This window comes from Pogonomyrmex barbatus, unplaced genomic scaffold, assembly GCF_055798465.1.
Source record: "Pogonomyrmex barbatus isolate J1 unplaced genomic scaffold, ASM5579846v1 scaffold3, whole genome shotgun sequence".
NCBI lineage: Eukaryota > Metazoa > Arthropoda > Insecta > Hymenoptera > Formicidae > Pogonomyrmex > Pogonomyrmex barbatus.
In genome coordinates, this window is record NW_028297127.1 from 1035823 (window position 1) to 1050838 (window position 15016).

A 15016-nucleotide genomic window follows, 5' to 3' on the forward strand; every position below is an offset into this window, starting at 1 on the left:
GAGTTTTTTTAATTCATTCGATTAATAAATCGCATTATGATTAATAATGCGCAAATGCAACTTTGCTCTATAAAAGCAGCATTTGCGCACTATGCGATTAATCAATCAATGAATTAAAAAACTCGTCTTTATTTATATTACGATCGAGCATCAGCATGGAAAAGCGCTTTAAGCTTCGATTATGAATACGGGCCAAAAGTCTCATTACAAATGCTTCGAAGCATCTACCGATCATAGTAAGGAGTACTATCAATTGACATTGAATATTATCAATTGAAAAAGTGAATTTGTAGTGTCGAATTGAGTGCATCTTTAATTTTCACAGAAAAGTACAGAGAGGATACCTTTCAAGATATAATTTGAGATACAGCAAGTCGCAGATTTTCCTTCGAAAAGTTTTTCAACAAATACGAACGTCAAAGTTGCGATTTGTTGACTTAATTATATGTTGCAATATGTTTATTAGCCAATTAACTCTGACGATTTCACGACTAGTCAGAGGTGATTTGACAAATATTAGGCAAATGAGTGCTGCGGTTAACAACAACTGTGTCAAATCTCTATTGTACAAAGAATACGGTGATCCTATTGAGGTTCTTCAAATAACGACAGAGACAATAGAAAAACTAGCAGACGATCAAGTAATTTATTATTACAATCAAATTTTGTCTCTTTTCATTTATACATTTTTTATTATTATATAATTGAACATAATATTGAATTTTTATAATGCAGGTTTCTGTAAAATGGTTATTTTCACCAGTAAATCCTGCCGATATAAATACGATACAAGGCAAATATCCTAGCAGGCCTCCTCTGCCAGCAATACCAGGAAACGAAGGGGTTGGAGAAATAGTAGCAATTGGTTCTAATGTTCAAGATTTGCGCATTGGAGATCGGGTGTTACCAAATGGACCTAATTTTGGTATTTGGAGGACCCAAGCTAATTATAATTTTAAAGATGTCATGAAGGTGTGATTATTATTATCTTGTAATAGTATATTTGTTAGTCATATTATTTCATGATATGATTTTACAGATACCAAGCGATGTTGACCTAATTGTAGCGAGTATGATGAATGTAAATCCTTGCACAGCCTACAGAATGTTAAAAGATTTTATTCCATTAAAGCCTGGAGATACTGTGATACAAAATGGTGGCAATTCTGCAGTTGGTCAAATGGTCATTCAGTTATGTAAAATATGGAATTATAAATCTGTTAATGTTGTTAGAGATAGACCAAACATAGAGGAATTAAAGGTATAATATTTCATTATCTTTATGATAATATGAATATGTAACACATGCATAATATTACAAATCATTTAGAATCAACTGACAAGCTTAGGAGCAGATGAAGTGCTGACTGAAGAAGAGGTTCGAAATACATTATTATTTAAAAATAAAAAATTGCCTGCTCCCAAATTAGCTTTGAACTGCATCGGTGGACAGAGTGCACATGAAGTAATGAGACATCTTGCTCATAGTGGTACCATGGTGACTTATGGTGGCATGTCTAGAGAGCCATTAACTGTACCAATATCCTCACTCATTTTTCGGGTAATGTAGTTCAGAACTACATTTATAATTGACAATTACATAAAAATATATGTATCTAATTTGTACAATATTTTTAGAATATATCATTGAAAGGATTTTGGATGACGGCCTGGACAAAAACAAACATGGAATCCCAAGAAAGAGTGGATATGTTTAAGAATTTAGCAAGTTTCTTTATGAATAAGAAATTACAGCCACCTCCATACAAACTGGTGCCTTTCTGTGAATACCAAGAAGCTATAACTAAGGCGCTTAATTTTGATGGTCGGACAGGCCTGAAGTATATCTTAGATTTAACAAAATCTTAAAAAAATTTTATATATATATATAATATCTTTGTACGCAAATATATATATATATATATATTTGCGTACAAAGAATTTGTTTTCTACTATTTCGTAACATATTGTATTTAATAGCATTTAAAATTATCAAGGGAGTCCGCAATATATGCAAACTTTTCCAATGCTTAGATAAAACTCAAACGAAGATATATTTTGTAAAAGAGTAAGAGTCGTTTTTCATATAGGAATATTTATTTCTAATATAAATATTGGTGTAAAAAGATGCAAGAAAATATAGGAAAAATAATTGCAATATATTATTCGTCTCAATCAGGATCTTAAATTATTCAATTTCATCAAGAAGATCGAGCAAATCCATACTGCGTTTTAATCCTTCCTGTTCGTCTTCGAAAAAATCTGCGTATACTGTATTAAGTTTGGCTTTATAATCCTCATTCAATTTCGGTTTTTCGTTTCCCGCGTTATTTCGTTTAATGTTGTTTTCCTCGGTATTGATTTCTCTATTTGCGTTATTTACAGTCTCTTCGTCCATATTTGACAATAAATTAAGCGTGAACGGTCTCTCGTAATTAGTCTCTTCGGTTCCTAATTGAACAGCCAACATACCTAACTCGGCTTTCGCGCCGCAGTCTCTTAAGAATTGTTGGCTATCTCGTCTTGCACCTTCCGTTATGCCATATGTTGGCAGATATCTGTATAATAAAATAATCATTTATTTTCCATGCTGTTTAATTGGCATGGTATGGCACTTTATATCTTACATATTTTTGCCCAATAACGTTTTTCTGTCACCGAAGCTATCGAAGGATCCACCGCAGCATGTTTCAGGACTCACGTCTTTTATTTTCATAGTAGCCATAGTGTTCCTGTGTTCCGTATATTTCTCATCGTATTTCTGAGGTATTACGTTGAAGGTAGCATCATCATTTTGTAAACCACGTCGTAGAAGTATTGAGACACGCACGTTGCATGGCTCCAATTCCTTCAGACAACTCTGTCGCGCGTTCCAAACCTCGTCGAAGGTCAGACAACCGTAAAACTGCGCTTTGAAAAGTGAACATCTCGTTAAATTGAATATCGCTAAACTAAATACCGTACTCACGTTAACGATCATCTGGTGCGCCATGCTGATGCATTTTTGCGTATTCACATCGCCGACCATGTCGCGCATTGCGTCTATGTGATTCAGAGTGATGAGAATGACTTCTCTGGGTCCGGTAGCTGCTGTCAATTGATACTTGACCATCATAGTCATCAGATCGAACAGTTTGTCCATACTGCTTTTGTCTAGCTTCATGATAGATGAAAGAGCGACGCTTTCCAAAGTGGCGCGCAGTTGTGGCATTCCCATCATCGGGGACACCTCGAAAATTGATGACAGTATCTTAGGATTGAGTAAAGCGGCTGTTACATCGTCCAATACTGCAATTAAACTGTATTAAATTAATTTTGCCATTCATTTCATTTGCGTTTAAATAACCGATCTTTTTATTTTTTAGTCAGTGATAAATTTTAATGAAAAACTTGAAGATTGCAAAATTGTTGTGCTTGAGCTATTTAAAAATTGCCAGAGAAAATAATGTTACAATTTTTGAAAAATTATAAAAAAAAAAAAAGTGTTAGTATACAATCAGTCGATTATATTGCAAAAATATTAAACCAAAGTATTTTGAAAAATATTAGCCGACAAAAATATGAGCAAAGTACACACATATGAGTATTGATAAATATTTTTGGAATTTTCAAATATCGCCTTGCCTTGTATCGTCTTATCAATGTCGATCTTTTGCGCCTTCAGCCTTTGTCGTAAAACGTACAACATTTCACCACCCATATTTAAATACAGGATCGGCGTCGAATGCAAAGACATTTTCGGTAGAAGCGATTTTTGTTCGAAGATCGTTGCCAGCGAGACATGTATTGGACAAGTACACGTCTTGTTAAACGTAAAAGAGAGTCGATGCGTCGTCTTGACGACGTAAGTGTACATAATGCTCTTAATGACCACAATCAGTAGTCCGAGACTGCGCGAAGAAATTTGCATGCGAATTTCATGAATATATACATTCTTATTTGTTATTAAAGATATTATTAAAATGTTACAAGGTTCGCAAAACTGGAAAATCATTAGACTTGATATCATCGATACGTACTTTTGACGAATATTATGTATATATCAATGGTTAGAAATAATGTTTAAACAATGAAACAATGAAAAATATTGTTTATTCTGAAAAAATTTTATATTTATTATTTTAATAACATATCGCTATTAAACAGACTTAACGGCCACATTTGAGCAAATTAAGAATGGAAAACAATGATAAAAAAATTAATTACGTAATATTACAAAATGAACGTTTCAAACTTTATTTAATCCTCATCAGCATTAATTGGGAAAAAATTGTTAAAACGTAAAAAGTAAGAAAAAGTAAAAAAATAATAAAAAAAATCCTAATATTGAGATTTCAATAATTTTCTTATTTTTTGTTTAAAAAATTTTTTTCAATTTTTTTATTATTTGATGCTGAAAAGTTCAGTATGTTCATCTTTAAATATCAGGTGATTAATTTTTTCGTCATTAATTATTTTCCATCCTTAATTTGCTCAAATTTGCCATTAATCCTTTCATTATTGTTTTGCAAACAATGAATTTATATTATTATTTTTTATATCATTATTATTTTAATAATATGATATCTATTTCGCATATTATGTGTTAATCATATTAATTGAATTCAATTTAAATTAAATTTCCCGCGTCTTATAGGTATTTAAATGTTACCAAACCACCGTTGGTCGATGAAAATAATCACTACATCATAGACATTCTTTTTTTTTCTTATTAAATCGTCCGTGTACAAAAATATCCTAGCCAAGTCTACGTGGCTGCAATTTTATAGGATAGAGATTTCTCTCCTGGTGAAAAATTATAATCTCACGTTTTATCGGCAACTTAGGTGAGGCACGTCAGGTGAGTTATTTATTATTTTCAACAACATTAAATTAAAATTGTAAAATAGAGATTGTAAAAATAAAATTATTTTTTGTAATATTCACATTCAACAAGTCGATTGCTCGACCTTTTGTCAGGCGCAGATTATGCTTTTGTTTATATACCGGCAAGTTGTAGAAAAACAAAAGACATTATATTCTACGTATTTTGAATTGTATATCTGTGCAATATAACGGATAATACAATACAAATATAGAATTTTAAGAAATCTTAAAAAAAGATAAAAAAAATTAATTTATGACGCAACTATTACATTCGATATCAAATTGTTTTTAATTGAAATATTTCAAGGATAATATGATCCCTAGAATTTAATGTTTTTATACTGATTATAAAAAAAGTAAATGTCTTTTTTTCAGATTCTTTTCTATCCTATATTTACATAAAAGTATTAGAGAAACATATTTATAAGAAAATGGATAAAGTGTTAGACACGTTAAATGCCAGATTGCTTGCAGCAAACAAGCATCGCGAACTCACAGATCAATATAAGAAACTTAAGACTGATCAGGAACGTGTAGTATTTACTCTGAATGTTATGAAAGAGTACGATATAGTTCCTAGTGCAACTGGTATGCCAAAAAATGCCAAAGAATCTGAGAAATTACGGGAGCAAGGCAATAAAATTTTTGTTAAAGGCATCTTGAATAATACAACATGCATTGATGTACTGAAATTATATACAAAAAGTATAGCCTTTGCACCTTATCCATCTGAACAACTTGCTCTTGGTTACGCCAATAGGTCAGCAGTTTTGTTTCAATTAGGTTTGCATTCAGAATGTATTCAGGATATCGATCGAGCACTGGCCTTAAATTATCCTGATAATTTAAGAGCCAAGCTTTATCTGCGCAAGACAGAATGCTTAATAATTTTGGGGAATCAATCTGTAGAAGATATACTTAAGGATGCAGAACATTGGCTAGACAAAATGTCTTTAAATGATACAAGTCGAGATAAATTAAAAACAAAACTTGATATTTTACATAATAAAAGTGCACAAACAGAACTATATACTTCTATGAATACAGAAGCAAAGATAGTGGAAAAACAACCTTCTCTTCCTACTATTAAAACTTACAACAACGAAGTTCCTTGTGCATCAGATGCAGTAGTCATAAAATACAATAAATACTATGGCAGACATGTTGTAGCTGCTCGTGACATTCGTCCAGGAGAAGTAATTGCTGTAGAAAAACCTTACTCATTATTATTAGTACAAGAAAATATGCAAACACATTGCTCAAATTGTTTAAGAGGATGCTGGGCAAACATACCCTGCAAATATTGCACCTATGCTATGTATTGTTCAGAAGAATGCAGAAATATTGAATGGAAAAAATGCCACGATATAGAATGTACTGTCTTCCCTGCTTTGATCGAATATAAATACTATAACCTCGATTTGCTTAGTATAAGGCTCGCTGTGCTTGCACTAAGGGAAGCTGGTAGTATTAAGGAATTAAAGACAATGATAAAAGAAATTGATGAATGTGATGGTATATAATATTTATACTTTTTTTGCTTAAACAATAGAGTAGCGTTTATATTGATTATTATTTATATTATTCTTCAGATCCACGAATGAAAGCCTTCTTTCAAGATGGAAAATTACATAGTGATAAATATATTAGTGTCTATAGTCTTGTGACCAATACCGAGAAGAGAGCTATTAGTGATCTCTTTAGGAGATCTTTGGATACTTCTTTTATTTTATACTTTTTAGCGACGCGCACTGTGATATTTGGTGCTAAATTATCTGAGGATTTAAGCCTATTGGAAAAAAACAACGATGTTACATTTGTTGGTGGTCTTATTTTAAGGCATCAACAAATAATTCCCAGCAATATGCATACTGTATGACTATATATTCTGATAACATTCTTATAATTCCAAATTATTTTTTATATATATCTCAAATGTAACAATGAATGTTAATGACAATACTTATAATTTTTTATTTTATCAATTGTAACAATCTATTGTTTATTTTATCAATGAAATCTGATATTTGCAGTTTGGTGAAGAGCAAGGTTTAGAACATGTAGAACGCGGTATAGCTGCTATGCCGTTTCTTAGTTTATTTAATCACAGCTGCAATCCAAATATATTGAGACATTCGAGACCTAAACATATAGTGATATATGCCATGTATCCTATTCGAAAAGGCGAGCAGGTATTAAACTATGTTTTATATAAATTGTTTAATTATTACTTGCAGTATTAATTGTTTAACTATTACTTGTACCATATATATCAAAATTATATTATCGTAGCTATTAGATAATTATGGCAAACACTATGCCATCACGCCGAAAGCAACGAGGCAACAAAAGTTATTTAAACAGTATTATTTCATCTGTGATTGCACACCTTGTCAAGAAGATTGGCCTTTATATCATGAATTACAGTCATTCAAAGTATGACAAATAATAAGTTTAATTAATGACAATCAAATAATTGTATTTTGATACAATAACAATGTGATTTGTTTTGAATGCAGACTTTAGTGAAAAAACCGGAAGATAAGGCTAAGATAAAAAAGGCGTTAAGGAAATTTAATATGTACGTTGATTTAGCAACAGAGGGCAACTTACAGGATAAGCCTTATATTATTAACGACTTGTTAAAAATGGTACAAGTACTGCATGATTGCGCACCGATGCCTTGTATGGAAATGAGTAACGTCATCGAAACATTGAAACGAGTATATGATTTGAACGGAAATATTTTTGAGATACCGCAAGTATGGACACAGCGGAAGTAAACATACTTTTTGACTGATGAAACAACTTTATTGTTACCATCTTTATTCATGATTATATATTAATGTATTAAAGAAATACATTTGACATAAATTCTTTAAGAGAGAAATTAATACTTTTTTTTATATATTTTATATATACGCAACATAAGAGTTTATTTAATAAAAATATTTTTTTAAAGGATGTATAAAAAGAGATTTACAGACAATGTTATATTTATTAACTGCAATATTTTTAACAAGTGTAATATTTTTAAAAGAATAAAATTACAGTGGACAATACTGTGTGTTTGTATTCTCCATTTTTCCCATGTATCACTCTTCGATATATATATTTTAACTTATGCAAAAACAACGTAGAAACAATGTAAATCGCAAATAATATTGAGGTAGTAAAATTGTAAATTGTAAAAGTACAATCGGAATTAAGGAATTCGATATACGTGCTCCGCTTATCATTTATAATTGAAATTGATAGCGTTTTTATTATGTCAACGATAACCAAGTAATCATTGATAAAATAATAGTCATTCCAACCGATTGATGTGTTGTCCCAAGATTATAGCTTTCAATTTTCATATCTTTATACAAAATTCGCCACTCCACGCCTGGATGTATTGGACTGTGTTTTCTGAAATACTGTTCCAATACTTCCGCGGTAGTGATACCTATTGAAATTCAATGCCATGTCATGATAAATGTTATTTGACGGAGATAATAAGAATAACTAAAAATTGAGAACTAAAGATAAAATTGGAATAAGAATTGTATAAACATACCGAGGGAGGTTGTTTCGAGACCTTCTAACATGTGGAAACCGTCTCCGCCTCCTGCGATGAAATCATTTATGAGGACATTGTACGTCATGTTCTTCTGAAGTTTACTGTACGTTGGAACTCTGCAAGCTGTGCATCGGACGTGAACTGAAACTACTCTCGAGTTCGGTGGTTGACTTACATCATAGACCACCTATAAATTCATCATAGACTACTAATAAATTTATCTCTGACGAAATATGGGCGCACAAATACAAAATGAAACGACAACAACAAAAAGTTAATTTCGTTGCTCGTAATAATTGTCAAGAATATATAATTATAAAAAAGTTAACATTTTCAAAGATTGGATACAATTTTTTTTTTATTATGGAATAAATAAATGCAGCTTTAAACAAATTACCTGCAGTCCTGAATATTGTAGATAAGCACCAAATAAATTCCCGGTGGAAGTTAAGTTATCGATACTGTGAACGCTCCATTCTAGCATTGTAAGAAGCCGTTCTCCTGTCATGGAGACTTTCACGACGACGTTTCCGAAGGGCAAGACACCTAGGATATCTCCTCGAGTAACCTGCGGACAATTTGATGCGTAAAATTTGCAAGTGTGTTGCAAAAATTGAACAGGAAAGTCTAAAAAAAAAAAAATTATATATATATATATATATATATATATATATATTAATTAAACCTGATCGTTTCTCGCTCTAGTGATAGATGACCTGATGCTACCGCTGTTCTGTACCGCGATGGCGGCGCCTGTCCATCCATTGACGTCAAAATATTCCGTGGCGTACTGTGAGCAAAAAGGCACGTCAAATCTTCATTAAGAGTATTTCGCAATGTTAACGATTGGAAAGTGTTTGTTACATCAGTCGAAAATCTTACGTAATCAATTATAGCATCGCAGATTAAATTGCCCATGTTACATTCTTTCCGTCTACAATTCTTGGCGTCGCCATCCAAGAGCACGCGCGTCATCCCGACCACTTCGTTTTGCAAATCGTCGATGGGTCCTCTTTTTTCTCTTATCACTCTCAAAACGTCTTCCGCCTGCAATAGAACGCAATATGGCGGATATTATTTCTCTGATAAAAACCGTATACGTGCGTCATATAAAAATTTTACGTTACACATATAACATATTAATTTTTTTATGTCATAACTTATTTATATATAATATGGATTGTACTTTTTTCATCGTTTGAAACTAATCTTTTATATTTTCTGAAAAATTTACCTGCTCCACGTTGGCATCCACGAGAATTGGATTGCCCTCGATATGCGTTATTTCGCCTCTAACGTCGAAACTCGCAGAGAAATTACCCAGATATTTGGTATACGCGTATGCCTGTACAACATAGACCTTCCTGCCGCTTTTCTGAACCACTTCTGTCGGATAAAAACCTTCCGGTACTTCGACATCCGGCGGTTTACCGCGATAGAGGAAGGTATTCGTGTGGCCTCCGATAACCAGGTCGATATCCTCGACTTCTCGGGCGATCTTCTTATCGACCTCGAAACCCGAATGACCCACAGCAATGAGAATGTCGATGCCCTGTTCCTTTAATTTTTTAACTTCCCTTCGTATAGACTCCACTTCATCGTTGAAGATCACTTTCTCGGTACTCGCCAAGATTTTCGTTTCCGGCGTCAGATAACCAATCACGCCGATCTTTTTGCCGCTTACTTCGAGAATCGTGCTGTTCTTCAAATTCGTCGCGGCCAAATTTGGCTGCTCGCTGAGATCCAAGTTTGCCGTTACAATGGGATACGAGGCATTTTGTATAAAAGGTATTAAACCATTGACACCGTCGTCGAACTCGTGGTTGCCCAAACTCTATCGAAATTTAAACGACGTATCGTACAACTGTTTAATTTCAAGTAAACATTACGACTCGTTTGAAATTCATTTTTCTTCTAAAAATGTTATTTTTACACATTCACTTGTGTACGATTATTTTATAAAATAAACAATATTTAAAGTAAGTAATATCAAAAGTAACGCAAAAACTTGAAACTTTATATTTACATTTATTTTTATAATTTTTATATTTACAATGAAAAAATTATGGAAAACTTACAGATTCTATAAAGCGCATTTAAAAGTAATATAAAATAGTTTACAGACAAACCTGAATCAAAAATTATTTGAACAAACAAGTAGAAGCGTGCTCTAATGGAAATGTAATTAAGAAATAATAACAAAAATCTCCATTTTTCCTATAAACATTTCAAAATTAAATTAAATGTTTATTAAGAATACAAACGAAACGAATAATAGTATAAATAAAATTGAACTTTTTACTTACAGAACAATTAATCTCTGCAATGAAACTTTACATAAATAATCTTGAATATTTAAAGTACTTATATAAAAAAACTTAAATTTCTATCTATTACTTTTTATTCTTCTATAATTACATTTTTATCAAAGCAAATATTTTTACTTCATAGTGAAATAATTTTTAATTTAGGCTCCAAATTGGCGATAAACTAGTTTATATTACTTTTAAAATGCGATTTAGAATCTGTAAGTTTTTCATAATCTTTTCATTGTAAACAAAAATAGGTGTGATGTGTGCATCCTTAGAATTTTATGAAATTATGAAAATAAACTAACAAGAGACTTTTAATTTATTAATTAATTTTGTATCTTCAGAATGTTCTATTTAGAAGTAGGTAATATTTACTATAGCGTCTGGCGCTAAGAGGTTCATGAACCAAGTCACCGCCCTCCACTTATACTTGTTGTACCACACGGTTCCTTGGTAAGTGTCACCGGCATTCAGAAAAATCGTCGAAGGCGACTCCGATTTCGCTTGGCGAACCAAAGTGGCGATCCTGGCGAAACCTCCGTAACATTTTCCGGCTTTGGAGTCGGCCGGCGTACATGCCGTTGATAATTGTGACGTCTCTTCGAATCTAGAAACGTGCCACGGAAAACTCTTGAGGGGATGGTTTAGTTACATAAATTATGACGTCAGAAAAACAAGGAAATTGCCTCGATAAATTACATTACACGTGCAATTAACACATAGGTGTGGAAGATAATTAACTATCTTAACATTTGTAATTAGCTTGGCAGTGATAATCGCTAGCATGATGCAGAATTGAATTGTAAAAAAAAAAAAACGAATGGCAAACTTTAAATGACATAATTATTCCAATAAAACGATTAATTTCCTTGAGACATAATAAAATTTGTATAATTGTGTTGCTTTGCTTTATATAAATATTTGGTGGAAAATAAAATCACCTTGAATGCATGTCATTCGTGTGAACGATTCTAATAGTGAATTCTTCATCCTTGCGTAAAATGGGGTTTGCGAGGGCTTCGATTATCAAAAGCACGATAATGCAACAATTGCAAAAATTTATGACCGACATTCTGTCTGTCGTTACTGCTTCCGTTTAATTTGATAGCGCCTTTCTGTAATCTCTCCTTTATTGCTCTTATCTTTTTTTTTTAATGAGGCACGTTTTCGCTTTGTATGTGTCAGTCACACTTTAACTTTAATTCTTCTCATGGCTGTCAATCATTATGTTACGTTTTCCAATGTAAATCTGGAAGAACATAAAATATTTTAAATTTTATTCTATTTTGTAGTATAATATTTTCTGATAATAGCGTTTGCAAATGACAAAAAATTAAAAGTATATATATATATATTTTTATTCTTATTTTATGTATTTTCAAAATATGAGAATCTATTTTTGTCAGTTATTATGATCTATTGCAGAACAGAACACGTTGGAATTTGGCAAGGATTTCAGTAATTCTTAAAGTTGTCGTAAAATCTAAAATTGTCTAAGACATCAGGTAACAATCAATTCATCATTTTAATCGTTGGCATTGTGCCTTACTAATTTACAAACAAAGAGACTACGATATATTAAATTGAAATATCTTTCTTTTTATAATAGTTTTTCTTCTATTATAAACTCATTAGTTATCTGAAGTCTTACTGACACAAATATTTCTAAATTTTCATTTTTGGAAGGACAAAGAAATAAAAACAGACATGATCTATTTATATCAATTTAGATTATTAGACTATTAGAATATAATAATATGTATATTAAATTATATAATATATAATGCACTTTTTTTAATCTAGAGCGTTTATAAAACTTTTTTAATATTATAGCATTTAAAAAACTGTAAAAATGTATATTTACTTATCATTATATTGATATATCGAGAAAATATTTGAATTATTGAGAATAAATTCAGTAACGGTCAACACTACTGCAATTTGCTCAAATATCGAAGAAAATACGTCATTGCTGGAATAAGAATTATGAAACAGTTATAATTAGATATCAGATAACAATAAGAGAGGCAACATATACAGTATTGTAATTGGTATCTTCGAAGCATCTCTCTCTCTATTCTAATGCTAAAAGTCTATCTATTTCATATGGACGAGCAAATAAAGAAGATACCAGAAACATATGTCACATGTTCTAAAGACAAAAGATGTTTTGACCAATATCTATGTAAAACCACTTTGAATATTCTTCCTGAAATGTGAACTTACGATAATTAGATATATAAATTATAAATTATAAATTTGATACTGAAGTATTCTAAGGGAAATGTATGCTTATATAATATTTTTTAATTGGAATATGAATAAAATAAATTCCTAAAACAATTTGTTAAATATCCGGCAATAATATCGCATAACGTATACCTTGATATAATACTTTTACTTAAGCGATCGGTGCAAGCAAGTTAAATAATACCGTATGCAAATTGTGAAAAGTCACAACATCTGTAACACTATGCGTAAATTATGCACCAAGTAACACGGTATTCCGTGCACGTGCGCCATGTGCGGTGTAACGCAACTTTGGAGAAAGCGATGTAACGTAAAATCGAGTTTCCCGAAACAATTACAATTACACTTATGCCGGTCACGAAAACACTGGTTAAAGTTTCCACCGATTTTTCAAAATAAAATTTGTTCCTATATTTCGATTAAAAAAAAAAATTGAAATTAATTAAATTTAGAAGAAGGAAAGAAGAAACAACGCACCAAGTTTACGCGCATCGGTAACCTCCACTCCAACCGAACGTTATTCAGGAGTTGTACAAAAATACACATTTATCACTCTTCTGCATTATCGCACTAGTTTTGAATAAGCGACGAGGGACACGAGCCGATTTTGTCGAGCGACCGGCGTCGACTGAATATCGAACGTCGTCGCGCGGGGCCCCACCGGACTTCTTGCCGATCTCTGCTGGAGTTCGAAATCTTGCAGCATCCATTTTGCGAAATCTTACTCCCGTTAACTTTCTGGGAAAACTGTAAATAAATTGAATATCATTCTCTGCATTACTTTTATAATTATTATTTATCGTTTTTATTATATTATTATATTCCTTAGATATTTTTATATTCATAGATATTTTTTTATATTCATAGATATTAGATATTTTCTATTTTATTTTTATACGTAAAAAATAGTCTGTGTATAAACATTGTAAATCAATTTTTTTCAGAGCAATAATTTCTTTACATTTTTAAAATAACTACTGTATTAAATACAGTTTACTTAATACAATAAAGAGACAAGTGCCAAATAGCTGTAGCAAATGTAGCAAAATAATGTAGTTTTAAGAGTATTCGATAAAAAAAATTATATAAATCTTTTTTTTTTATATTATTTTTTTATTGCCCCATTTTAATAATTTGCGTTATTTAAATGAAATAATGATGTCCGCATAATTGTAGTCACGAGCCTTGAGATTAAAATCTAACAATATATTTATCATTTGTCTATAGATAAGAATTTTAATTAAATATCAAAGATATAAGAATGTAGAATTAATATATAAGAAATCTTTTAAATCTTAAAAATTTATTTTACTGTTATCATATTTATTTTGTTATTTTTTTATTCATTATCGTTTATTCTGTTGACTAAATTCTCAGCCTAACGATAACGATAAATCTGAATTAATCTGTCTAAAGTTGAAGTAGATAAATCTTGTATAAATAACATTTTTTAATAAGATAACAAAGATTGCATTGATGCTTATTATTTTTATCTATAACCATTTATAATTATTTGTTTGAATGACTTTAATCGTTATATTTTTAGGCAGTTCTTTTTTTAATATGAACGTGCAATAATTAATTTTATTTGAAATAATATGTATATTTATGTAAATAATATTTAAATAATATTTAAATTAATTTTTATTCTATGGAATATTTAATTAATTCTTTCGGATTTGATACATTTTCAGATTTGAATTTCTCTTGAATCTTTTCTTTCATTAAACAATTACGAATGTAACAAACGTTATTAATAATGCGAAATGATTTCTGAGCTAAATATAAGCTATTCCATTCTTAAGAAAGCTGTTTTGCTGTTGTAGCAAATTCTTAAGAATGGATGGCCTATATTTAGTTCGATCGAAAAGATTTTGGAGGTGGTAAAATCTTGATAAGCCTTTGTAGAACGTACAATTGATAATAGTTGTGTGCCGCCCATTGACACGACGCTCAAATATATAGAACAAAATTGTCAGAGTCAGAATGCTGGCAAAGTTATTCAGCAGTTTCCTTGGCATGGTAT

General features: G+C 31.1%; 4 protein-coding genes across 8 annotated transcripts; 2 read left to right on the forward strand and 2 right to left on the reverse strand.

The window, feature by feature from the left end:
• The first annotated feature begins 184 nt into the window (after positions 1-184).
• Positions 185-2175, forward strand: LOC105423499 (enoyl-[acyl-carrier-protein] reductase, mitochondrial). The gene is made up of 5 exons (XM_089080118.1): positions 185-641; positions 736-972; positions 1040-1261; positions 1331-1561; positions 1639-2175. The coding sequence occupies exons 1-5, from the start codon at positions 456-458 to the stop codon at positions 1867-1869; spliced, it is 1107 nt and encodes a 368-aa protein (XP_088936244.1). The 5' UTR covers positions 185-455; the 3' UTR covers positions 1870-2175.
• OSCP1 (Organic solute carrier partner 1) lies at positions 2079-3880 on the reverse strand. Of its 2 annotated transcripts, XM_011633284.3 has the most exons (4): positions 3625-3880; positions 2969-3288; positions 2628-2905; positions 2079-2558 (listed from the first exon to the last, which is right to left on the reverse strand). In XM_011633284.3, the coding sequence occupies exons 1-4, from the start codon at positions 3854-3856 to the stop codon at positions 2189-2191; spliced, it is 1200 nt and encodes a 399-aa protein (XP_011631586.3). In that variant the 5' UTR covers positions 3857-3880; the 3' UTR covers positions 2079-2188. The 2 variants fall into 2 exon arrangements, with proteins under 2 accessions (XP_011631586.3, XP_025073191.2); XM_025217406.2 differs by having other exon boundaries at positions 2628-3288.
• Positions 3881-4692: 812 nt separating this feature from the next.
• LOC105423490 (protein-lysine N-methyltransferase SMYD4) lies at positions 4693-7928 on the forward strand. Of its 2 annotated transcripts, none has more exons than XM_011633255.3 (6): positions 4693-4840; positions 5242-6381; positions 6459-6739; positions 6900-7058; positions 7159-7302; positions 7386-7928. In XM_011633255.3, exons 2-6 carry the CDS (start codon positions 5298-5300, stop codon positions 7647-7649), a joined length of 1932 nt encoding a protein of 643 aa, XP_011631557.2. In that variant the 5' UTR covers positions 4693-4840; positions 5242-5297; the 3' UTR covers positions 7650-7928. The 2 variants fall into 2 exon arrangements, with proteins under 2 accessions (XP_011631557.2, XP_088936238.1); XM_089080112.1 differs by having other exon boundaries at positions 4708-4826.
• Positions 7656-13633, reverse strand: LOC105423475 (protein 5NUC). 3 transcript variants are annotated; one of them, XM_089080114.1, is made up of 10 exons: positions 13468-13633; positions 12605-12712; positions 11682-11989; positions 11116-11347; positions 9663-10262; positions 9311-9475; positions 9114-9218; positions 8826-8996; positions 8426-8615; positions 7656-8314 (listed from the first exon to the last, which is right to left on the reverse strand). In XM_089080114.1, the coding sequence occupies exons 3-10, from the start codon at positions 11810-11812 to the stop codon at positions 8133-8135; spliced, it is 1776 nt and encodes a 591-aa protein (XP_088936240.1). In that variant the 5' UTR covers positions 11813-11989; positions 12605-12712; positions 13468-13633; the 3' UTR covers positions 7656-8132. The 3 variants fall into 3 exon arrangements, with proteins under 3 accessions (XP_088936240.1, XP_011631529.2, XP_088936241.1); XM_011633227.2 differs by lacking the exon at positions 12605-12712; XM_089080115.1 differs by lacking the exons at positions 12605-12712; positions 13468-13633 and adding an exon at positions 13123-13142.
• Between the last annotated feature and the right edge of the window lie 1383 nt (positions 13634-15016).